The sequence below is a fragment of the Diadema antillarum genome, unplaced genomic scaffold (genome assembly GCF_040938485.1).
Source record: "Diadema antillarum isolate AM-2024a unplaced genomic scaffold, OU_Dant_1.0 seq00001103_RagTag, whole genome shotgun sequence".
Taxonomy (NCBI): domain Eukaryota; kingdom Metazoa; phylum Echinodermata; class Echinoidea; order Diadematoida; family Diadematidae; genus Diadema; species Diadema antillarum.
Window position 1 is genome coordinate 725,860 of NW_027271919.1, and position 26,641 is coordinate 752,500.

Consider the following 26,641-nt stretch of genomic DNA (forward strand, 5'->3'; position numbering starts at 1 on the left):
ATTTGTGTATATAAAGTACTTTGAGAACCTATCCTTCAGTTGAAGTGCACTATGTAAAAACATTATATTATTTATTATTATTATTATTATTATTATTATTATTATTATTATTATTATTATCATTATTATTATTATCATTATTATTATTTTATTATCATTATTTTTGTTATTATTATTATCATTATTATTATTGTTATTATTATTATTTTATTATTATTATTTTTGTTGTTGTTGTTGATATTATTATTATTATTATTATTATTATAATTATTATTATTATTATTATTATTATTATTAATATTATTATTATTATTATTATTATTACCAATATCTTCATCATCATTATCATTATTGTTGTTGTTTGTCATTTTTTTTTCTCTTCCATTTTAAAGATATCAATGAGTGTCTGAATCAGAACGGAGGCTGTGAGCACATGTGTCGGAACACACTGGGAAGCTTCGTCTGTTTCTGCCCCCTAGGGTCCAGACTTAACGCAGATGGACTCACATGCACTGGTAGGGGGCGCCCTCTTCTTTCTTAATTTATATTCTTATGTTTTTAGTCCGTGCATGTTACTTCTTGTAAAGAGTATCTTTTAAATGTATGGCAACTTGGGAAGGTAGGTCAGAAATGATAATCTGTTGCATTGAATAACTCTTTTCAGAAATATTGATTTGGATATTAGAAATTCGTTCTTGAAAGAGTGGATTTCAATGGGCATTAATAGGCCTCTTGCATGTGTATTGATAGGAGTTATATTTGGGTTTCACAAATGCTCCACCTATTAATATCTGATTTGGATATTTTGTTTTGATTTGTATATTGTGATTCATACCATATTCGCTGATCACCGTTTTGTTTGTTTGTTTGATTGAACAGGTATTCAGTGTATTCCACCATGCCAGAACAATGGGACATGTATCAACCAACGCTGCCAGTGTCCGGCTGGTTTCCAAGGCAGTACATGTCAGATAGGTATGAACTGGGCCAGCACATTTCGTCCCCCAACCATCTCTTTTTCTTGGTGCACTTTCATTTCTGTCCCCATGTGCAGTTAAAAGTGAAATTCAGAGATGAAATGAGACTGTTCACTGATTCATTCACTTTTCTACCCGAGATAAGGAATGTTTAATTATCTCTTAATTTTGTACATTGCATACAATACATTAGATCACTTTTCCATACCACAGTCTATATTAGCAATCCCACATCTAGACTACTGCTTAATTTTGCAAATTGAGTACATTGGAATTATAATATTTTTGTTTATTTCCCAATGTCATATAAATACAAGTAAAGCTTTCAGCCTCTTGTATTCCTTTTAGATTCTTGTAAAACGTTAGCTTTTAGCTGTTGCAGCTATCACCTATGGATAGCTGGTGTACAGGATATTTGTTTTTCTTTACAAGAAAAAAAAGATACAGTTAATACCATTGTTACATATGTTACATCTTATTTGGATATCCCTTCTCAATTTTTTGGTTTTATCTTTATCAATTTCTCATAAGATGTCAACGAATGTACAGTCTCGGACATGAGTCCTTGTAGCGTTGGCTGTGTCAACACCTACGGGAGTTACCGCTGTACCTGTCCGGCTGGGTACCAACTCGGTGCTGATGGCAGGTCATGTAAGTACATTATGTGGTCTCAGAATTGGAAGTATTTATATCACAGTTTACTACTTTATTGTTTGCCCGTGCTATCCATATTGATTTACTTGGTATTTTGATTTTTTGAAAGCCAATTTTTCATATCATTGGGAAAATTTACCTGCCCATGTATGTCTGCTCACATATATGCCAACTAGAAAGAAAATTACAGAATAAGAATTTAGTCTACATCTACACTGTGAAAGAGCTATCAGGGTAAAATTAAAATATGCCAATGCTCCCTGAGATTATTTACACTTGTTTAAATCCATTTTATATCCTAAACCAGTGATATGCCAACACCATATTTAAAGATGGAATAGAACTAGTTCCTTTACTGGTTCAAAGTGGTATAATTCCCACAGTGACAAGTAGGGCCTATAGGTATTTATGAAATTCTTTTGCTTTGCCAGGTAAGTCCTTGATAGATCCTGTAGTAATGAGAACAATCAATTTGCTCCCTAATTGCTGTAGAGTACTGAAGAAAATCAGTCAGCCATTGGTAATCAACGTCAAGGATTTCTGTGCTTGATATTTGCTCTCTTCAGGTACCCTACCATGTGAGACTGACTGTCTCAATGGAGGGGTGTGCAACCGAGGGGTGTGTGACTGTGCCCCTGGATTCACCGGCAGAGATTGCAGTTTAGGTATCCCCTTTTTGTCTTTTAACCCTTTAGATACAAAACCAGGAGGTGGAGGTTGGGGTGTTCCCATAGATGGAAGACCAGATGGAAAGATTTGAATGAGAAAAGAAATCAATAGAAATGTTTCTAGTTGCAGTGACTCATTTTAGTATAAGCTACATTGTAGCCTCTCTTACTGCAGATTCGACTTTTTTTCAACAAATTAAAATCAGTCCTGAAGAAGTTAGGAAGCTGAATATCAATAATAGGTCAAACTAATCCTCAGAAAGGATATATTGTTTTAAGCCAGTGATAAATCAATGAAGTGCTTACAGAAATGTTCAGTTTAGGCCTCACACTAATATTTTTTTTTTTAAGTTTCTGTTATCAAAGATATTTGATCTCTCTATGACAGTTGCAGGTGGTTTCTTGTGTCTGTGTGTGAAGAATTTGTATTATTTATATACTTAATCTCTTAATACTTTTTATGAACTTGCTAAGAAGAGAAATTGCTAAGAAAAATATTTTCGTGTGTGCCAATGATATGAATCTGTACTGTTTTGTGTGAAGTTGAAAGGAAAAGTACAAAATATGATGTGATAATCACCTCTCAATTGTTTATTTTTTTATCCTCCTCCACTATTCTCCATTCATCTGTCTGCCTGTATCCTGTCCATCAGATATTGATGAGTGTGTCACTGGGATTAGTAAATGTCCATCAGAGTGTCAGAACACGTTCGGCAGCTACCAGTGTTCCTGTCCAGAAGGCTTCCAACTCTCACCGGCTGGAACCGGCTGCATCGGTGAGTTCTTCCAAAAATTATAGTTCTTGAGGACAGGTCACTAATATTCATATTTTTTCCGTCACCATGAAAGCCTGATAAAAATCACCAACCTTTGTTTTTATGATTTTGTTAGGCTTTCTGTTGTAATTCTCTTGACTCTGAAAGTTTCCAATCATATGTAAAATTTTCTGCGTAAGTTTAAAAAGCCCAACTCAGAAGTGCTGTGAAAGTTGTCCACAGTATTTAACCCATTGAGAACGAATCCCGAGTACACTCTGGCAGGTGTCTATGGGAAATGTGTGTTGTAGCAGAATCAGTCCATCCTCAACGGGTTAAAGTTTAAAAAAAAGAGACTGAAGTTATCATGCAGTCAGCATGTAGGGGGGTAAACATTCAAATACTGTATATGCCGAATTTTTAGCGAGTCAGATGTTCACATCCGCTCACATTGCTGTATGTTTCATGAGACATTTGGTTGAAGAAATGGTAAAAACATGTTTTTTTCACCTCAATTCCCAGATGAGAATGAATGTGAGACTATAGGTCAGACATGCTCCTTTGGGTGCACCAACCTCTTTGGTAGCTACTCCTGCACCTGCCCCCAGGGCCAACAGGTCGGACCAGACAAGTTTTCCTGCATCGGTAAGACTGAGTTCCGCTCCCCTCAAAACCTATCACATGCAGTATCATTTGTTGGAACTTTATCAAGACTGAAAACATTTCTGTCGCCTTTGATGTAGCTAGAAAAAGTATCCAGAGTGTAGAATTACATGGAGAAGAATACAATGAGGAGAAGTTAAGAAAGTATGAGAAAAGGCAATTGAATTTTTTTCTTTAATTTGTGAAGAGTGTTTCCATTTTGTACATATTTTTCCTCAAACGCTGCCACCCTTGTTATTAAAGGTACAGTTTACCATTGGGAGCAGTGATTTAAAAAATGTTCGAGATATCACTTTTGATGCATATGTGTAGATCAGTTGTATCACAAAACATCATACCGTGTAAAAATTTTGCAATAAATCCTAAAATATAAGGAGATATCCCTATTTTTCTCAATAAACCATAACTGTAGACAATTTAGTCTAGAAACATTTCTATTATAATTATTGTTCAAATTTTGTATATTTAACAACACTTAACACTAATCATACTGATTCAAATTTTTACATTGGTTGTTTCTATCCCTAACTCACATTTTAGAACTATTTTGAAGTACTAATGCTGGGTTTTTGTTTCATCTGCAAATGGTAAACTATGCCTTTAAATAAAGTGTGTTTAAGCTGTATACAGGTGTACATGATGTAGCATGCCCATAACTAGAGGGATTCAGGGGGTTCCGCAGAACTCCCCTGTTTTCCAGCAGCCTAAAAAATAAAAGAAATAAAAGAAAGAACCCCCCCCCCCCAATTAAACAAATGAAAGGGGGCTTGTATAGGCATGGTCAGAAAATTGTGCTGAAGCCTTTTTTTTTTTTTTGCTTGTCAGCTGATTAAACACGAAAGTTGTCCAAAATCCTAGTTACGAGCCTGTGTAGATAGAGAACAGAAATAAAACTTTCCTTGTGCAACCCTCTGTGGCCTGACTGACACCCACTATGCCTCCCTGTCCCATGCAGACATCCCTTGCCCCCAGCCGTGTCAGAATGGAGGTCGGTGTGTGAGAGGCGAGTGCCAGTGCCCCATCGGATTCATAGGAGTGGACTGCAGTCAAGGTGAGCTTCTCTTTGCATCACTGTTTTTTCTTTTTCCAATTTAAAGGGATCATACAGTTTTGGTTGAGACCTAATTTCAGGTTTGTAACATTTTTTGGTGAGATAATGAGAAACCTCTTATGAAATATGAAAGAGCATGTAATTCTATGAGGAATTCAACGTTTGTTTGATGAAAATTGGTTTTGAAATGGCTGAGATATCCAAAAAAGAGCGATTCTAATAAAGTGCGGGACCCACACTTTATTGCGATCGCTTTGTTTTACTTTGTTTTTGGATGTTTCATTCCTTCCAAACCCGATTTTCATCAAATAAACTTTGAATTCCTCTTAAAATGGTATGCTCTGTACTATATCATAAGTGTTTTCTTGGTATCTTGCAAAAAGTTAAAAGCCCAATTCTCATCTCCACCAATACTGTACTATCCCTTTAACCCATGAAATTCTTTGAGAATTCTAAGTGTAGAAATCAACCTTGCATCATTATTTTGGTGCCTCTGAATTATGCTGCATATCAATCTCATATATTGAAAAGATTAAATCAAACTGAAGTTCAGTGGATCTTCTCAAAACAAAATCAGAATGAATTTTATGAGAAATTGCCAATTTGAGTAAAAAACAAGATCTTCTGTCTTCTGAAATGCATTGCCAATTTGAAAAAATTAATCAGAAAGCTTTTAAAAATGTCACAACCAAATAACAAAGAGCTGAAAAAAATTTTTTCCTTACCATTCGCAATACTAGCAACAATCATTTTAATTATGAAGAAAAAAAAATCACTTCCAAACTGATTATTTAATTGTATAGATAGCAAACATGTTAGTGCATGTTAGGGATTTACAGAACAAATGTATGTAATGATTTGATATCTCTTTCTTTGTGTGTATTGCATATCTCTCTCTCTCTCTCTTTCTCTCTCTCTCTCTCTCTCTCTGTGCATGTCTTTCCTTGGCTCCATCATTATTTCTGTCTGTTTGTTTATCTACGTGTCTGTCTGTACAGAGCGTCCATGTGACCAGCCATGCCAGAACGGAGGAATCTGCTTCCAGGGGGCGTGCCGCTGTTTGTCGGCATACTCAGGGGAGTTCTGCCAGACCAGGGGTAAGTCTACTGCCATCCTCAACCAGTAAAATGGTTTCATTGTAAGCTATCATGAAGTCATAATAGGTCAATTATTTATCATAAAAAGGCATTTCAGTTATGTGTAGACCCATTCACACACAGAAGAGTCTTTGGTTCTTAGATCACTTTGCAAAGATTTATTTTATTTCCCATCATTCACACATGGCCTAAAAGCGTTCGGCTGCAAGCGGAGCGATTTATAGTTCCACATTGCTCATACCTAGGTAATGACTTGAGTGCGACTCCAGACACCTTTGTGTGTGGACATAATTTGCTTTATTGCCTCATTGGATTAGAACATTCAAGTTTTCTCATGTGCCATTCACATTTACCGTGCAAAGCAAACTGTCATGAGAGATTTAAAAAGATAGATACAGAAGATTGGGTTTTACATCACAATAGTCAACCATTTTGGGGGTCCACACATAAAAGATGACTGATTTTGTATCATGTTTGAAAAAATCTTCAATTTTTCATACCAGTATTCAATTGTTTGTCTGTGTGAATGGGCCATATGTGACGTGAAGTCACAAAAGAACAATCCATTATGTACTGGGGGTGAGATCAGCTACAGCTGTATGGTTAGTTACATGGGAAAGATCAGTCAGCAACCTAGATCACATCATAACATTCCAGCAGTTGCCTTGAAAGGAATTTAGACACTAGACACTAGACACTCTGTGCTCCTTTGAATGTTTCTATGACAGATATATGGCGCCATACAAATGCTGTGGATCATCATCATCATCACTCTGTTTTGGTCTTTTTTTTATTGAATAGGTGTGAATCAAATGTGAAAACTGCAATTCTTAAACATGCATGCACAAAATAAATGTCCAGTTTTTTCCCTGTGATGTGTATTGCAGTATGTGATCCAGCCTGTATTAATGGAGGTATATGTGAGGATGGAGTCTGCCAGTGTCCCTCCGGCTTTGATGGGCTGTTCTGCCACGAGAGAGGTAATGGAATATCCCATTTTTTATCTATTTTCTCAGGGAAGAAAATGATACAGAAAGAGAGGGGGAGGGGATAATCTTGTAGCTAGTATTGTGTGAACAGCCAGAGTGGAGACCGACTGCAAGATTTTGACTAATTACTGAATTTTCTCCAGTGCTTTGAGAGCTGGATAAGCAGAAATATCAAACTACCTTAGTTGTGAATTGGCTGCTCTGCTTGCAAGTGCTCTTCGGGTGTGAAACCACATAACCAGAGGTTGAGATTAAGCCGCCTTATAGTCTTTGGTGACAGGGAAAACTCCCTTCTTACCGCTGCATTAGTCAGTTAGGCTTAAAGCTGTCATCACTGGATTGATGCCTTGAGTCTTGATTGATGTGTACAAGGTGAACTAACACCTTTAATGCCATGATATTATTCAGAGTGCAGTGTTGTGCTCTATTTAGTCTGGCCCCTCGACTTTGAGAAAAAAATCTTTCGAAGATCCTTCTATTTTTACTTGCTCTCCTATCAAAAGTTTGAATTCTTATACATAAACCCTCTATAGCCTGTGTGCTCTAAAAGCTGCAAATATATCCATAGAGTGAAATCACTTATCTGCTCATTGATAATCTTCACGTTCTGTTATTGGTTGAAAAGTGAGCTCGTGTAGTTAACAGGTACCAAATGTAATTTACCCCCGCTTTGTGCCTAACCTGCCAGCCAATGTGTGTGAAGGCTTAGCTAGAGAAAATGAAAAGATGAAAAAATACAAAAGCCATCATATCTTTAAAAACTTGCAAATAATTGATAAATAAAATGATAAACATGATGTAAAAAGTTATTACCATTCAAATGTCTTACTACAATGGCTTACAGTGTAATACCCTCTGTTCTCTCTCCTTAATCCTTTTTTGTATACTATATGTTTTGTTTCCTTGTTGATCTCTCTGTTTATCTCCCTACTTGATATCTCTCTGTATGTTTTGTTTGGTTTTCTGTCATATTCTATTTACAATATGTTTTGTGATTGTCCCTGTTTCAATATCTCTTTTCTGTGTCTGTCTCAATCACATATGTGCAATGTGTCTTTCATGATGTTATGTGTCTGCATTCATTTTACCTCTTTGTCTGATTTGGCCTCTCTTTCTACATTTCTCTCTATAAATTGATCTCTCTCTTTGACACTATCTCTTTCTCTATTGTTTACATATTTCTCTCTATCTTTATCTATCTATCTATCTTTCTATTTATCTATCTTTTTGTCTATCTATCCATCCATCATTAATTATCTATCTTTACATCTATCTGTCTATCTATCTATCTATCTATCTATATCTCTATCTATGTATCTATCTATATCTCTATATATCTTTCTTTCTATCTATCTATCTATCTATCTATCTATCTATCTATCTATTTATCTGTCTATCTATCTATCTGTCCATCTACTTACCTGTGTATCTATCTATCTTATCTATCTATCTATCTATCTTATCTATCTATCTATCTATCTATCTATCTATCTATCTATCTATCTATCTATCTATCTATCTATCTAATCTATCTATCTATCTATCTACATCTACAATCTATGTACCTTTTTGATCAATCTTTCTGCCTATTTCTGTATTTATATGTTTATCTATATGTTCATTTGTATGTCTGTGTATCTATCTTTCTCTTCATATGTTTGTTCATATGTTTTCCCTCTCTTCCTATCTCTTTATACCTGTGTTTATCTGTCCAGTGTGTGACCCTCCCTGTATGCATAATGGACGTTGTGTTGGTGGAGTGTGTCAGTGTCAGCCAGGATTCACAGGGAAAGTTTGCCAGGATCTGGGTAAGAGACAGGTGGAAGGGTTAACCCATAGCTTCCAATCACTGACAGCTTGAATGCACATTAACACTTTAAAGAGTTAAAGATCCGGTAGCGTGGGGTTCATGGGTGGCCCAATTCATTCACTGCCCACCAGGGTACATTCGGTAACCACAAATAGCATCGGTAATGGCCATCTCCACTCAAGATGGCTGTTACCAAGGAGAATTCCATTCCCATCCTTGTACAGCGTTGTACTATGCATATGTACATACCTTTAAAAAATGCAATTATGTTATTACTCATGATCACAGGTATTTTAATTTGTGTTTTTGAAATTAATACAAATATGTTCTGTTAATGCATTATATATAATTTTTCCTGTTTATTCAATGGAAATGGAAATTGAATTGAAAAAAAAATTCCTTGCCTGTGTGTGCACTTACACAGAGATCGGTGACAAAGCTGTACAATGTTCATTACATGGATTCTTGAATATATCCAGGCTGGGCCAGCCTTCCCTCTCTATGGTATCCCCTTGCTACCAGGTCTCTCAAAGTTTTCTACATTGTAATGCACTTCACTTACAGTTTGCAATGAAAGGGTTAAAGTAAAGTACTGTTCCTCTTTTTTTAATACCTAACTCTTTTCTTCCTCTTACCATCACTGCATGTTGCTCCCTTTTTCTTTTCTTGATCTTTCTTTCTTCCCCCTTTCTTTCTATCTCTTGAAATTTGCAACATTCTTTTGACAGCTAATCTTTGTTTTAATTTGGTTTGAGAAAATAGGCATTCTGGTTTTGTAAGTAATGCCATTGTCTGAACTAATATCGAATCAATGTAATGCTGTGTGATGTCAATCTAACAATGTGCAAGAAACATTCCTCAATTGTCTTTAACGGGGGCATTTCATCAAGTATTTTGTCTGATTTTTTTTGTTGTTGTTGACAAACTTGCTCTCAGCCAATCAGATGCAAGGATGTCAGTAGCTTAAAACAATTTGTCAGAAAAAAAAAAGATATCTGTCAAAACACTTTGTGAAATGACCCCTGTTGTCTCTTTATCTGTCAGAACAATATGAGATCAGTCACTGAAATTTCATGATAGGAATAGTTTAAGTGGCATTAAAACTTGTATTATGATATCCAAAAACTGATACAGTCACAGGCTTCGTGGAATAATTGATGGACTTCTTTCTGATCATTTCCTGCTATGCTGGCATTCAGTCATCTGGTAGTGTATTATATGATTTCCATTTGAGTGTAAAAGAAAGTGTGTGCATTTACATTTTTGTTTTTGTTTCCATTGCAAACAAGTCTACAACTGTATGTCTTTCCAAGTTACATTGATAGTCAAATCACCATACAAAATGGATGGCATATCTCCTTTTAGAGTGCCAAATGAGCTTGAAATATCTTTTGGCAGTTGTTTATGTGACAGTCATGAAGTATTTGCTGAAATAAGCACTTTTTAGAACATTTTTTACATCATTTTGTTCGGTATTAAAAATACAGATATTGCACAGTGTGATAAAATGAAGATTTTCATATCTAAACTTTCAAAGTACTGTCATTTAGTTTCAAGTGAATTTTGTCATTCAAAGTGAGATTGATGTTTGTTGATTAGCACAAATTGTTTTAACTTCCTAATTGCCTCTAATGCTTGCCAGAATATTTTGCATGCCTTATGTTGACTATTAATCACAAACACAAAACTTTGTTGTGCCATTTCCCTGTTTAACTAATCTAACCATTAATACACTGTGTCTCGTCTCAGGTTTCTTTATAGTTTAGTAATGTGTCTGTCACCATTTGTCACCCTGTGCGTGACAGTGTACGTCACCCCATGCGTGACCGTGTGCGTCACCCCATGTGTCTGTCTGTCTTGTCCCCACCCAGAGCTGCAGTGTGAGCGTCCTTGTGCCCATAGTGGGCGCTGTGTTAATGGCACCTGTGAGTGTTTTGTGGGCTTCACAGGGCCATTCTGTGAGGAGCCAGGTAATCCACCAAAATGATACCACCCCACATATGACCTCACCCCACCCCATTTCTATATAAATGTCTGGGCCCCATTTCCAGAGACTCCAACCCCAAGCACCTTCTGATCTGGAAATTCTCCCGCCCTAAACCCCTAGCAACTCCAAGTTAATGTACGTAAAGTTCCTTGCAGTCGGGGTCCAGGGCCCTTAAGCGGCCCCTGGAAGCTCTAGGGTTCTAGATGCTCTCTCATGCTATCTAAGGCTTATTTTTCAACATACGATGGCACTAAGTAAGAAATCATTTTAAATGGGAGACACAGACCCAGGGTGGGAGAAATTACATCTCAAGTGGGAGAACAGGAAATTTCGGAAAATTGGCTTTCAGTGAGAGATCTCCCATCGAAAGAGGGAGAGTTGGAGTCTCTGCATTTCATAAAAGATGCTACATAGGATAGCAAATTTTGCTAGAATAGCAATTTCACTTAGCAATAACATATCAGGAAGCTGAATTCTTGTTATTACCATGATGATTGCCATTCCAGCAAGAGTTGTCATCATAGGAAGATGGGGCCCAGATGGGGAGGGGATATATACATCTTGAGTTAATCACTCTATATATGTGGTACACTCAGATCTTATTTATCCCCATTATGCTAGGATCTTATGGAAAAAAATCCAAGTTTAGTTACATCATCCACACTATATTTGTCTGGAAAACATACTAGTATGAGTGTCATTTTTGTGATAGACAATAATTTGTAATCTATAAATCTGTAATCTAGTCCCATGATATTCATATATACAATCCACAATATCTATCAATTTGAAGATGCATCATGTTGATTTTCACAGTAATTTCTCTATGAATACTTCTTGAATTCATTTCCATCTGGTATATGTTTATCACACTGTGTTCTGTTTTTTTTTTCTCTGTGTTTATGTATGAAGACAACATCATATTTTGTAGATAGAAATCTGACATGATATGTATTACTACAGTGCTCCTCCCTTTAATCAGCAGAGGACGAGTTGATTTTGCTACAACACACATTTTCCGTAGTCACTTGCCGGAGTATACTCGGGAATCATCCTCAACGGGTTAAAGGGGATGGTTAGTAACCGATCAGTGGGAATCAGTGGGAATGCTGAGGGATGATTGTTCCAATCCTTGTGGGATTCATTTAAGAGTGCATTATATATCTACTGTTATGTGAAAATTATTTGCTTCAGAACGGTCTCATATTCAAGTAATATGCAGATTAATGCCCCGTCACTGACCAGGCACGCTAACCTGGAAACATTAAACTGCACATTACTTGAATATGAGACCATTCTGAAGCAAATAATTTTCACACAACAATAGATATATAATGTATTCTTAAATGAATCCCACAAGGATTGGAACAATCATCCTCCAGCATTCCCACTGACTCCCACTGATCAGTTACTAGCCATCCCCTTTAATGCTTAACTGTCAGTGTTGTACTCTATATATGTAATCATAAAGGCAGTGCATATTCCTTTACAAGTTCTAACATAAATTCTACAATTGTACCTGCAAGTTGACACAGTTTCCCTATTAAAGAAAGGTCAGTGAGAAATATAGTGAAATGTGTACAAATACAGTACTTACATCATATCATCAAGATGACAACACCACTTACAATTGTTTTGGAACTTTATGCTATCTTTGTACTTGTTGCCCTTCACGCACTGATGAGGCCATTACACTGACACATTCATGAGACTATTACACTGACACACAAACTTGAACAATGGCACTTCCTCTCTGATGTGTCACACTTACACTTTCACACACCTGTGTAGTCAATGTGCTTTGTGTTAGTGTTAGTGTTGCTTTGAAATCAGTAGTGTAGGATTCACTAGATGGTTTCCAAACACGTGTCATCCCTTCACTAACGATATACTAATCAATGCATGTCTACTTTGCATTTGCCTGAAATATTTATGTCTCTAACTTTGATGTCTGTACATTTTGTAGCATATCTTTTTATGTTTGTGTATAGAGCATTATACACTAAACCATTATCTCACATTTTTTTACATCAATGCTAATCCATCCCACTAACTCTAATAAAAAAATCATAGTTATGATTATGTAGTTCTTTCTGAATTGTGATATTCTTCATTTTACAAAACCAATGTTATAAAACTTGTAAAAGATATGCTGCATTGTACCAACAAGACACGTATATTACACATATATATCTCATTTTTCAAAATAGCTAAAAAAAGACTTGTATGTGGTCCCAAAGTACATCATCGCTTTGTATTTTGTTGTTGGTTTGCACTGTTTACAATGAAATGATTTTTTTCCCATTATTCAAGGCTTAGTGGTACACACATGCACATCATGCAATTTGCTGCAATTTTGATATACATGTACACACTCAAGTCAGAGTTTCACCTGTGGCAGGGGCGAATCCAGGAATTCCATAATGAGGGGGCACCGTTACAAAATTAAAGGGCGGCGCGTGGTTCCATGCGCCCCCTTCATCTTTTCTTTGTATTTCTTTTGTTTCAACAAAAATTGTTCTAACAAAAACTATTGTTAAATGTGAGGGTGCACCCCTGGTGCGCCCCCTCCTGGATCCGCCATTGTGTGTTATCGCATCATTAATGGTGCTCTCTGTGCTCGTTGTGTGTGTGATCAAGTTTATATCACTGGTATCACTGGTGTTTGCCCCTCCCTCCTTCCTCCAGACTGCATTGCACCCTGTCAGAATGGAGGCACCTGTAACTTTGGCACCTGTGTCTGCCCACCAGGCTTCGGGGGCACAGCGTGTGAGATGGAAAGTGAGTATTAAGCCTATCACTCCTGCTAGCAGAGGAGTCGTGTAGACTGGCAATATAAAATTGAGACTATGGTTGTAAGAAGGTTAATCAATGCCATGCATTTAACACTTGGAGGTAGAAGGGGGTTGGTTTCCTAAAGAATGGGGTTACATGTATGTAGCAAGGACGTTCATCACCATGTGTGCCAAGTCTATGGACCACACGTCCATGAAGAGTCTGCAACATTCAATAATCTTATACATTATTGATGCTAGGCTGATATGCACGATCTTCAGTACTTGCTCAGTGTTCCCAGAAGCATGTCTGTGCTCATAACTTTCTAAACAGTATCATAATTATGATGGTGATAAGGCCTTTTCTGTTATTTCCCCATTTCTTTGGAATAAATTCCCCCTTTATATTCGTAATGCTGAAAATGTTGATAGATTTAAGTCATTGTTGAAAACTTATCCGTTTACACAACCTTAATTCTGTTGTTGTTGTTGCTGTCATTGTATCATAATATGTACATAATGCTGTATTTGATTTTCATGTCATATTTTTTTCTTTTTTTCCGGATTGATGCGCTTAGAAACATCAGTATTAAGTGCTATATAAAGGTTATTCATTATCATTATCATTATCATTATAATTGCTGTGCCATAGAATATTGCTTGTGAATATATATTCTTTATGGATGAACGTTGTATGCAAGCATCCCATAGAGTAATTCATTGAGTGTATCAAATATTTGTTACTGTCATATGTCTATTAACTTTACAGTGCATTCTCAGTTCTTCTAGCGTTCTCCAATATGCAGACTCTTGTCTCCTGTTTTGTTTAGTTTACATTTCTCCTTTGATTTGGTCATCATCAAGTTGTTTTATTTTTACTTTCCTATTCCCATCATTTTCAAGACTAGTTCTTCATGTACATAGACATCTCTGTAAGTGTATCTCTCTCTCACTCACTCACTCCATCTCTCTTTTCGTCACAATAATTACCTTGTGTCCAGCTTGTACCCCTGAGTGTCTCAACGGAGGCTCGTGTCTGAACGGAGAATGTGTATGCCCTTCCTTCTTCTCTGGACCTCAGTGTGAAGACAGGGGTGAGGATTACATAACCTAAGCACCCCATTATCTTTCTTTGCTATTGTTTTGTTTTATTTTCTAATCATGAGTGTCAACTCGATGGAATGTAATTGTTAGATGCATACTGTATGTCTGTTTGATATTTTTTGTTAGCTATGTTCAAATATTACTGTTTTAATCCTTGAAAAAGTAGTCCCAATATGTAAAGTAGTTTACATTATAGTTATAGGTCTTTGGACAATGTGTGTGTTTGTTGGTGTTGTTATCTTTTTTGTTTCTGAGGGGAACTGCAATGTACCAGCTAAGCTCTCACGTAGTCCCCTCCATTTTCAGCAGCCAATCTATTTACCCATTGTTTTTACAACATTAATTAATTCTGTAAGACTTGGCTAATATTGTTTCTTCTAGTATCACTCCACAAGTCAAGCATTTGATTTTTTTTATACTCATATGATCATTCTATGTTTATGATTGTGTGTATTTCTTGTTGGAAATGGAAAATGATGAAATGAAATGAATAAAATTTGCGTTCTTATGAAATTAACAAAAGTCTTCAGCAGGTTAGGAGGTTTATGGCAAGAAAAGATCCCAATTTGAGCACCATAATCATTAATATTGCTGTGAAAATATGATAATGGTAAAATCAAAGCTTATATAGCCATTAACACATAGTGTGTCTGTCTATAATGCACTCAAAAATGTTGCTGTACAATGGGCACTTGTCACAAGTATTTTTTGGTTGAAGCAGCTTATCCTTAGTTTTGTCAGAAAAAGATACAGTATTCTAAAAGGTATTTTCATACAAGATACGTTTGTATCCATGTTTGTATGTTTGTTTGTTTGTTTCAGAATGCAGGGCAGCCTGTATGAACGGTGGTGTCTGTCTAGATGGTGTGTGTGAATGTCCCTATGGCTACCTGGGAGAGTTCTGCCAACTGAGACGTAAGAAAAAAAAAATCCATCAACTTTCCCTAGTTGCAAGAAAAGTTTTTTTTTTTTTAGAAATTAACAGAAATGTGCATTACCAACCAGTATTTATATTATGAGATCCCTTTATATAATTACTGTTTTACTGAGTTTGGCTCACATTGCAAAACAGTTCATGAAAAGGAACAATTAATCACCGACATTCGTGTTGAACTGCACATCCAAATAAATCTGCAGCTAGAAAGCTCATGAATAATTATCTGTGACACTTAAAATTTGATCCATATTGACAGGAAAGTTATGTTTGACCAAAAAAAATATATGCATATTTATTTCATTTTATACATCTGACACATGACAAGACTCTCCATAGCTTACTATATAAATACAAGCATTAGCTGATTTATACTAGTGTGTATACTGTTGCAAAGCTATCTTGCTTGTCTTTAGAGTAAAGTATGAAGACACCATAACTCATGTGTTTTGTACTTTTGCACGGTAATAGATTTGCAAAGACGAGTTCTAGATTATGAAGCCGTTTGTGAAGAAGAGTTTGTTTGCAAAAACCAACAAGTCCATTTTTGAAGATTTTTAAGCACGGTTTCTGTCATAAAGTACAAAATAATACCTTTCAAATGATACATTGGTCACTACATATAAAGGCACATTTTTGAAGTTATGGTCAAAAGAAGCAAAAATTTTCTTTATTATTCTCTTTATTTTTCTTGACCTTTAATCGCAAATATCTCCATTTGGCAAATATGGACTTATCGGTTTTTGCGAACAAACTTTTCATATGACTACCTGTAAATAATACACTGTCACTCTCCTTGGTTCATGTTTTATTCACCACCAGTTGCTGGGTGTGACCAGAGACCTTGTCAGAATGGAGGCACCTGTGTGAACGGCACCTGCATGTGTCTACCAAGCTACTCCGGTCCATTCTGCTCTGTTTTCTCCCTGGGTAGGTCTCCCATGGAGCAACACCTTAACCCGTTGAAGTCTAGTCCCGGGTATACTTGGGCAGGTTTCTATGGGAAATGCATGTTACAGCAAAATGAGTTTGTCCTCAGTGGGTTAAGATACTTGATTGCGATGATTTCTCTTGACTGAATGATAATCTATTCAAACAGTTACATAAACAGTTACCCAGTGTTTATGGAATTAAAACATTTATAAACATTGCACCATGCACCTTAGCTGTCAGTTTTGTTAAAGATGAGGATTTTTTGTGTTAAGAGGTCAGATGTTTGCAATGCTATGACAGCTGTATGATCATAGTCATGGTATTTCCTGCCAGCAGTATTTCAACCACCACCAACAGATTCCCACAAAGATTACAAATGATAATGGTGATTATCTTTAGAAAATATCTTATACAATGTATAACAATATTTGTTAAGAGTTAGTTTCTTTGATGTATACGTTTCACAAGAAGTGAATGATACAGTATATCAATTCACAAATACTATGTCAAACTCAAAATGAGTATCTCTCAATTTAGTCAACCACATAGTAAATTCAAGTAACCTGGGGAACTCAAGTTGATATATATTGTGTATATCTGTATCCTCATTTTTATATTCCTCCATGTCAAATGATGTACTGTATGTTTCATTTCTTTAGCTGCCTGTGATCCACCATGCTACAATGGAGGTATCTGTGTGAATGGCGTCTGTGAGTGTGCCACAGATACTGGGGGCCAGTTTTGTCAACAGACAGGCAGTAAGACATACTCACAGAAAATATTTTGCTAATGTGCACTATAGTATTGACAGGGAATGTAACTGTAGGTATTGTAGATGAAATCTATTAAGAACTAACAAAACTGTGGTACATTTGTTTGTGGTGTGTGGGTGTATGTCAGTGAATGTGTTTGTATTTGCATTTTGTTGTTACTGAAGAAGAGCTTTTAGAATTGTATGTCACCATGGAGAAAGAAAAATGACTGCACTGAACAAGTTAAACTGCTAATTTTTTGATAGACATAACATCGGCTAGGAACCAGAAGGGCTTTATCACATTTTTTAATTTATTTATTTTTTGTTCTTTTAATTTTTTAATTTTTTTTATTTTTTTTCGGGGGGGGGGGGGGGGGGGGTATTGAGTTATTGGTATCATGTTGTAGAGCTCAATCTCCTCTACATTATGGCGACTCTGCATTTTAAATTATTTTCATTAACATGTTACAAATCACAACCACAAGGGCACTGTTTTACCTCTATATTTGGAACAATACATACAAACCTACCCGCTTTTGATTAAATAAACTTTTTATTTCATTAAAGATTGATTGTTTTGTTTTTAGTTACACTCAAATCTTAGATCACGATAGTACCCTTCTGGTTCTCCCCAGCCAACAATATGTAGAATACATATATTATTGTTTTTTTAGCATGATATATTTTTGAAAATGAAATTAATAAATGATCTGATCAGATCAAAATTGATAAATTGTTTACTTCTCTACATCCTAGACTTGGAGGAATTTACAATCCACATCTACCCCAGCCCCAACAATGATCACATGGTAGGGAAGACGGTCGGCTTTCTCTGTGAGACCAACTACACCCTGACCTCTGAGAGCCCCCAGTGGTACGACGCAGATGGCATTGCCATCCGTAGCAGGGAGGAAGGTTAGTGGTTCAAAACCTCGTGTGGTTCTACACCATTTGTGTTTCTCTCCTGAAAAGAAGTTGAAATCATTCAAGTTGAAATCACAATGAAAATATTTTCAGTAAAGCCTTGATGGTGTTGTAATGATGTGTTTGCTAAAATGTTGTGATAATCCAAAATTGAAATACTCTATAAAAAGTGATATGTAGTACACTTTCACCTCCTTCACGACCACATTTTATTGAGTAAATATCATTCATTCTATTTTACTTGGTTACATTGTAGGCTCTGTGGAGAAAACGTACCTCATGAGTTATTTTTAGAGGGAATCACACACTTTGTAGCAACAGGGTAATTCACCTGTCTTTCTTATTTCATAGAGCTACTAACAAATGTCCCAAACAAAGAGACTAAATGTTTTCCATTATGATGTATGTTCATGTTCTTGCATTCTTCACATGGCAACTTCTGGTACAGTTTTGGTAATCTTTTGGAGCACATCGGGAAGTGGTCCACTTTTGGGTTGGTACAGTTCAGTGTGGTACACTTTAGGAGCGTTCGAGTGCTCCTCTAGGGTGGGTATGGTACAGTTCGGTACGCTTCAGGAGCACCCGAATGCACCCATAGACAGTTGTATTTTGGCAAATCAGTATCTGTGCTGAAGTATATATATGATTTATTTTGATGTATCATCTCCTTTTGTGTCAGCACCAGGAAGTCGGGTTTACTACTTGCCCACTTCCCAGAATGCATCATACCTGGTGGTCAATGAGCTCAATGAGAACGACAGAGGGCGCTATGTATGTGCTGCTGGACTCAGCTTGCGTGTGGCTATGATGCTCGTGGTGTACGGTAAGCAGACACAAGTCAAAATATTGAAAGAAGAGGAAACCATGTGATCATCGAGAAAAAAATATTTCTTTGTCTCCAGCATCTTGCTGTATGTCATGTATTGATGCAGTCTGAAAATTGTTACTGTTGATGTAACTATCACATTTTTGTTTGATTGATTAGCTGAGGTTTTTGCAGTCTAGAGTGATGGATGAATAATAATCCCACATTGTGTGAGTTTGTCCTCTTTATATCAAATCAATCTAGTCCGTTTACTGTAGTATTTGTGCTTTTAGGGATTGCAAGATTATTTATCTAATTGAGATTCCAATTTTACTTTTGTAACAAAGGTAATGTGCAAGAAGTAAATGTTGTGGGAACAGAATTGAACTTAACCTTTCTGGCCATATTTTTCCCCACTTTAGTTCATCCTTATGAAAATTTTGGGAGAGTCTGCATATAGTAAGAAAACAGGATCTACCATGTGATTGTTTCTATAGTTATAGTGCATGATTGCCTTTATGTAGGGATGCTTACAAACACTAGTGTAAGTGCTGCAAACTTCTAAGAAGAAACAGTGACTCAGGATTTACGTAATCTTTTCTTCTCACATAGTGCCTCAGTGTATGGAACCCTGCCTTAACGGAGGAACCTGTTTCAATGACATGTGCATGTGTCGTATGGGATTTGAGGGGCCACGGTGTGAAATTGAGCGTAAGTCATCACCCTCCATCTACATTGGATTGGTGCATGAGTTTTTCATTACTTTGAGGATGCCTGATACGTTTTAAGGAAATGATCAATGATGATGTGTTTTCTCAGACTAGTTCATCATAAGTAACCATTTTGCCAAGATTTGTGAAATTAAAATGCACATGAAGACTGGTGACTACACTATATGCATTGAATGGCAGAGACACTTCACAGAAATTTCATGCTGTGAAAAAGGCAGTTAAAATTTTTGGCTCCAATTTATGAAAATTTTATGCCACTAAAATATCATGTTTTACAGTACCCACTCTGACACTTGATTCATTAGTGCTACACTTGCCTTTGAAAAAGAAAGATTTCTTTTTGCACCTCATTTTTGTCTTTTATTCCATTATTCAGTAGAGTATTGCTGGCTGTATTTTTAGAGCAGATTTCAAACATAATGTCATAGATATCACAGTTTTTAGATGCACTTGGAATTGAAAACAAATACTCAGGTCAAGGATGAGAACAGAATTTTTTTTTAAGTGTTTCAGAGCTGCTACAGTATATTATTTGTGAGGGAGATAGTTGATACTACATTGAGAGTAATATGTACGAGGATGATAACATTTTGTAATGTTTTTCCCTTTGTCACTTCTGATGTAAAATGTTTCATGGCATTTTATATTTTGAGTTTTACATGTATGTGTTGACTTGACATACCTTTGAAAAGCTGTATTCTAAAGCACGGAGTTATTTTAGTTTATCATTTTGTTCGTGTTGAAATGGCAAAATGAAAGCTGAATTTATGTAACATTTATACTCTCTTGTTTCCAACCTAATTTCATTTATTACAGTGGATCGGTGCCCAATGTGTCTGAATGGAGGACAGTGTGTAGACTACAAGTGTGTATGCCCTGAAGGATTCGTTGGGACCATGTGTCAGATAGCAGGTTTGTCTCCAGTATATGTTAGACAATAGGGAGCTTTAGATTTTGACGCGCGGACGTTTGAGACAACAAGTGAGCTGGACGTTCTCCTCTCCCCTGCGTCGTGTTGAAAAATAGCTTTAGATTACGCTGGGACGCAATGTATAAAAAATAAAATTGCGCCCCCGTATGATCGGTGCATGAAGTAGTTCTCTACGTTGCAAACTGTGCGGATGTAAAAATGGCCCAGCACGCGTAGTGAAAAACTCAGGCGACGCAAGCTAAAAATAAATCGACTTGACGCGCGCTTCTGCGCACGCTCAGAACATATTTTTTCCCTCTGAACGTCCGCGCGTCTATAATCTAAAGCTCCCTAATTTTGGGATTGAGTACTGCAAATGTTTTCTTCCATAGCAGACCCTGTCTTTTCTCATTTTTCTTCCATTGTTGTCTTCATTACTGTATCAAAGATGAGGATGTAAAATCCTTTGCTCTCATTTGCATTGAAACAATGTTTGGTATAATGTTTGCGAGCCACGTGATATTTATACATGACTGTACACCTGTTTTAGGTATAAAAATAAATGTTGGTGAACTACTCTACATAACTTTATGACAACAACCATCCGTGATGACCTTTTTGAAATGGCTCACAATGATATCATCCTTTGTCAGCAAATCATGAAAATGATGAAAGAGTTATTGAAAGTAAAATATATACATTGTAAGGGTTGTTAACAGAGTAAAGTATGAAACTGAAGTGACGGAATGATGTATTATTTCTCACTGCCCATTGTGTGAACAGTCAAAGCAATTTGTACCAGTGATGTAAAGAGACATTGTTTGGCCAAATTGTTGACAATGAGATGCTTATATATTTTAGACAAATGGATGAAGTTTTCTGCACAGACACCTTGTGTCTCTATAACATCACCACAAGTGAATTTCTAAGGATTTGTCATATCTTTGTCAGGGATCGACATTACAATGTAGCTTTTTTCCGTCATGAGCCCATTGGACCAGTAGAAATTATCAATTTTCACATTTTTACTCGCCTCAAAGAAAAACTTGTCTGCCCAAAATTGGAGCCAATGTATTAATTGACTTAAGGAGTGTCTGAGTTTCAATTTTAACTTGCTCTTACTGATTAGCAGTTTAATATTTTCATTTGCCTGTCATATAATTTTACTTGCCATGGGCAAGCGTATGTCAAGCACTGCTTATGTTCTTAAGATCATTTAATTCTGATGTTGACATGCTACTGCCAAGCTGACAATAAAAAGTCACCTTCATCACCTTCTGTTTGCACAAAGTTGGAGAAGACTACTACATCCGATTGACCGTACCCTCAGACCAGTCCCCAACGGTCGGCAGCATGGTGACCGTCATCTGCGAAGTGGTCGGCTGGTCAAGCTTTGGTGGCATCCCGACCCCATCGTGGATCCAACCCAGTGGGGCTACTGTAGTAAACAGGCTGGATGGTCAGTAGGAATTATCTCATGACATAATTCTGTATTGTGTAATCATGGGAGAAACAATTTAACCATGGGCCTGTTGCCTCAAAAGGTGCAATCAAAATAAGTCAGGTATCAGTCAATGAGAATTGAATTTTCAGAGACTTTATATATGATTTTCTTACTTAAGTTTAATCTCATTTTTTATGCAACAGAGGCCTGTCAACATAAACGTAAATTACGTATCAGGCCTATACAAATCTGTGATATAGTACAGTGGACTTCCATTATAAGGAAGTCCTCGGGACTGGCAGTTTCCTTTCATTATATCGAAATTTTGTTATAACCGAACAATAATTTTTACTTCGTTGTAAATGGAATTTCATTATACCGTGTTTGTTATAACGGGAGTCCTCTGTAATGAAGTAGTAAAAAGTATAGTAGTAGTGATGTGATAATGAAACTTCTGCTACTTATCACTTATTCTTATTTTTTTATCAGTATCGATGTAACAGTTGCCACTGTTATTCTAAGGTAGTATTATCAACTTAGATTTATCATTATAAAGTAGAACAGTACTATTTCAGCATAAATATTTCAGATTTTATGTTTTGAATTCTGCAGTTATTTACAAGAGTTCATCAGAATACATACAATACTGATTTTCCTGACATCTAAATGAATATACATGGAGGAAGTCACAGAATTGTATGCTAGCTGCACTTACGCATGTACGATGTTCAAATAATGCATTTCAGAACATTCTATATAATTTGTATACTTTTAAGAACTTACAAAACATTTTCTTGTACAAAGACTTTATAACTCTTACGTTATATACAAGAATATAGTATCTCATCTTTCTTTCTGTTTTAGTTTTGATAGTCAGGGAACAGAATTCATCTCTCATTAAGTCTGTCTCTTTATACAATAAATAAAAGAATTCAAATAATGGATATTAAAATGTATTTTCAACTTATCAAGATTGTGTCAACTTTGATATGAGAACACATTATGAGTTTCAGAAAGTTGGCAAAGAACTATTTGCATTGACAGCAATGAGGCTCATGTGTGGAATGCATGGAAATATCATGGTAAATCCTTTTCCAGTTTGCTGTATTTTACCATGGAACTTTCACATTGTTCCATTTCATATTTCATTCTTGTATGTGTATCTACAATAGTACTATTTCTTTAATATATTTACATATGTTCTTAACCCTCTGCTTGCCACATTGTGTTACCTGCCAATATGTTTGTATGTGAGAGTTGTGCACCCTTGACTTATCGACACAGAAAGAGTTAACATGCTTTCTCTTTCCTTCTCTAGACAAGGATGCTCTGATGCGAGGCCCAACTGTAGAGGTCCTGTCGTCCACTGCAGCCAGACTGACCGTGGTCAACTTCCAGCCATTCCTGTCTGGAAACTACAACTGCACTGTTGGTGACCAGGTGGCATCCATTTTGCTCAGTAAGCTCTGTTAAGATTTTGTAACACTGCCCTCAATTGGTTTTATGTATTTACTGCTAAAAGTAGTTACTATACAGACATAGAACATTAAAATTCATTCTATACCCATGACCTTGGAATTTTTAATAAGGGTACATGTTTATAATCACTTTGTTGTTGTTGTTGTTGTTGTTGTTGTTGTAAGACATTTTTGCTGTTTCAGCAGTGATTACCTAGATGTAAAGGACTTAAAGGCTCTCTTCCAGTCTCTGCTGCAGTCATTTGCAGCTTACTATGATTTTAAACCTCTCAATGAAACCTGCCCCAATAATACACAGTCCAGCTCTAACAGAGATTGGTAGTGCTATGGAAACCAGGTTTTCAGTAATCCTCTACCTAAGGACGGATAAAACATTCTTACTTGAGTACATCATCGGCCCAATATGCTTTAAATGATAATTTGGAGTACAGGATCATAATATTATGCATATTGCACTTGCTCCATCACATTGCATCTCTTTCTAGAGGGATACCATTCAAATCCTTTTATTGCCAGGGACTTTTGATAGTGCATACAATGTCAGTGGTTTTTCTCTGCCAATCAGTACTCAAAGCATGTAAGGGTTAAAGGGATGGTATAGTTTTGCTTTTGGTTGAGACCTAATTTCAGGTTTCTAACATTTTTTGGTGAGATAATGAGAAACCTCTTATGAAATATGAAAGAGCATGTAATTCTATGAAGAATTCAATGTTTATTTGATGAAAATTGGTTTTGAAATGGCTGAGATATCCCAAAAAGAGCAATTCTAATAAAGTGTGGGACTCACATTTTATTACGATCGCTTTGTTTTACTTTGTTTTTGGATGTTTCAGTCATTTCAAACCCGATTTTCATCAAATAGACTTTGAATTCCTCTTAAAATGGTATGTTCTGTACTATATCATAAGTGTTTTCTTGGTATCTTGCAAAAAGTTAAAAGCCCAATTCTTATCTCCACCAATACTGTACCATCCCTTTAAGAGATGCATGCTTAATTAACTCTTTGTCTGCCAGAAACATTAAACAGTGTGTAAAATGCTATGGGCATTTTCTATGCCAGTCAGCACCCAAAGCACACAAAGGGTTAAGTGAATAATATACAACTGTAGCATTGGTTGAGGTGAGGATTCACCTTGTAACTTTTTGCAAGATACTTATAAACCACTCTACGAAATGTTAAAGACCATACAATTGAAGAGTTTGTTCGCAAAAACCGATAAGTCCATTTTTGAAGATTTTGAAGTACGGTCTCTGTCATAAAGTACAAAATAATACCTTTTAAATGATATATTGGTCACTACATATAAAGGTACATATTTGAAGTTATGGTCAAAAGAAGCAAAAATTTTCTTATTATTCTCTTTGTTTTTCTTGACCTTTAATCACAAATATCTCCATTTGGCAAATAAGGACTTATCAGTTTTTGCAAACAAACTCTTCAATTCTAAGAGGAAATGAAAGTTTATTAATTTTGATAAAAATTGGTTTTGAAGTGGCTGAGATATCTGAAAACAAAGTAAAACAAAATGATCCTAATTTATCAGGATTACTTTGTTTTGGATATCTCAGCCACTTCAAAACCAAATTTTGTCAAATAGACTTTGAATTCCTCTTATTACATGCTCTTTTATATTTCAGGAGAGGTTTCTCTCATTATCTTACAAAAATTATTGGAAACCTAAAACCCTATCTCAACCAAAACTATACCATCCCTTTAAAACTCTTGCCACGCCTTGTTCCTCAGCCCTGGAGTGTTGGCCGGAGTGTCTGAATGGAGGAACATGCTTCAATGGAAAGTGTCTGTGCACCAATGAGTTCAGGGGAGAGAGGTGTGAGGTGCCTCTCAGCAGTCTGACCCGTGAGTCTCTTAACGAATTCAGTGATTTCATCCATGCATTTCAGAAAATTTGAGTGTAATAGTAAATTTGAACCGCTCAACACTTTGAGCATTTTGAATATGAAAGGGGAGTCTTTTTCAAAGAAATGGAGCAATGAAAAAAAAAATGCCATATCACAATAACGGGAACAAGTGTGAGGACCATATGATGATTTTGGATAAGAGGAAGAACGGAAAGATCAGGTTAAAGTAGAGGAGCAGAGAGAAATCAAGTCTTTGAGATAAGATGGAACAATGTTATTGCATATAATGATATTGATAATGATAATAATAATAATGATAATAATAATAATAATGATAATAATAATAATAATAATAATAATAATAATAATAATAATAATAATAATGATAATAATGATGATAATAATAATAATAATAATAATGATAATAATGATGATGATAATAATAATAATGATACTAATAATAATGATATTAATAATAATAATAATAATAATGATAATAATAATAATAAAAACAATAATGATAACAATAATAAAACAATAATAATAATAATAATAATAATAACAATAATAATAATGATGATAATAATAATAATAATAATAATAATGATGATAATAATAATAATAATATAAATGATAATAATAATAAATCACAATAATCATAAAGCACATTATCACATTTAAATGTCTCTATGCACTAGCAGAAAAAAAATGGAGAAGGTACAGTTTCAGAGATGGTTAGACATGAGACTATTCAATGAAACAAATTGAGTCTTGAACATGAACTTAAATTTTTGTATTGAATCTGTTTGTTTTATGCATTCAGGTAAATTATTCCAAAGCAATGGGAATGCTGACTGAAAAGATTCTGAACCGTAAGCTTGGGTATTGATAGGAGGAACTATTACAAATGATTTGCTGTGTGACCGCAAACAACAAATCACTTTTAGTAGTTCTTCCTATCAATACAATATTATCTTATATACCCCTAAAGGATGACTTAAAAGTAACATGTGGACGGATTTGAATTTTTATCACCAGAGTGCCTGATACCCTGTACCAGCGGAGGAAGCTGTGTGGGAGGACAGTGCTTCTGTCCCGAGGGATTCCGTGGAGAGTTCTGTGAGATGGGAGGTTAGTTGCCTGATGATATTGTCCACTATTTCTTCAGCCTCAGTCAATAGTATACAAATAGTGAATGGTCATGAGTGCAATGGTTCAAGATTTTGCACGAGGTGAAAGATAGAGGCGCTCTATTCAACAAGGCGAAGCTGAGTTGAATAGTGCGCTTCATCTTTCACTGAGTGCGATATCTGGTTCCATTGCGCGAGTAAAGACCATA

At 35.9% G+C, this 26,641-nt stretch overlaps 2 protein-coding genes and 2 long non-coding RNA genes across 4 annotated transcripts in view; all 4 read left to right on the forward strand.

The window, feature by feature from the left end:
- Nucleotides 1-412: 412 nt before the first annotated feature.
- On the forward strand, nt 413-1,613 carry LOC139743719 (uncharacterized). The gene is made up of 3 exons (XR_011711776.1): nt 413-515; nt 880-975; nt 1,509-1,613. It is a non-coding gene; the product is annotated as an uncharacterized lncRNA (long non-coding RNA).
- A 3-nt stretch (nt 1,614-1,616) lies between these two features.
- LOC139743683 (uncharacterized) lies at nt 1,617-13,443 on the forward strand. The gene is made up of 10 exons (XM_071654142.1): nt 1,617-1,623; nt 2,198-2,296; nt 2,953-3,075; nt 3,577-3,699; nt 4,673-4,768; nt 5,767-5,865; nt 6,753-6,845; nt 8,570-8,662; nt 10,536-10,634; nt 13,340-13,443. The coding sequence occupies exons 1-10, from the start codon at nt 1,617-1,619 to the stop codon at nt 13,441-13,443; spliced, it is 936 nt and encodes a 311-aa protein (XP_071510243.1).
- Nucleotides 13,444-14,426: 983 nt separating this feature from the next.
- Nucleotides 14,427-16,393, forward strand: LOC139743720 (uncharacterized). Its single transcript, XR_011711777.1, has 3 exons — nt 14,427-14,519; nt 15,352-15,444; nt 16,286-16,393. It is a non-coding gene; the product is annotated as an uncharacterized lncRNA (long non-coding RNA).
- Nucleotides 16,394-16,618: 225 nt separating this feature from the next.
- LOC139743684 (uncharacterized) overlaps nt 16,619-26,641 on the forward strand; it is an 11,056-nt gene continuing 1,033 nt past the window's right edge. Inside the window, exons 1-10 of the mRNA XM_071654143.1 lie at nt 16,619-16,631; nt 17,056-17,154; nt 17,907-18,065; nt 18,754-18,897; nt 19,492-19,590; nt 20,427-20,522; nt 21,812-21,979; nt 23,283-23,423; nt 25,187-25,300; nt 26,363-26,433. Of these exons, the coding sequence (XP_071510244.1) occupies nt 16,619-16,631; nt 17,056-17,154; nt 17,907-18,065; nt 18,754-18,897; nt 19,492-19,590; nt 20,427-20,522; nt 21,812-21,979; nt 23,283-23,423; nt 25,187-25,300; nt 26,363-26,433 (1,104 nt within the window). The remainder of the gene's footprint in view (nt 16,632-17,055; nt 17,155-17,906; nt 18,066-18,753; nt 18,898-19,491; nt 19,591-20,426; nt 20,523-21,811; nt 21,980-23,282; nt 23,424-25,186; nt 25,301-26,362; nt 26,434-26,641) is intronic.

Bases quoted from the DNA above. Each gene is read 5' to 3' on its own strand.
- LOC139743683 (XM_071654142.1), top strand. The intron at 8,663-10,535 runs GTAAGAGACAGG...GTCCCCACCCAG, and splicing joins GAAAGTTTGCCAGGATCTGG to AGCTGCAGTGTGAGCGTCCT. The intron at 10,635-13,339 runs GTAATCCACCAA...TCCTTCCTCCAG, and splicing joins GCCATTCTGTGAGGAGCCAG to ACTGCATTGCACCCTGTCAG.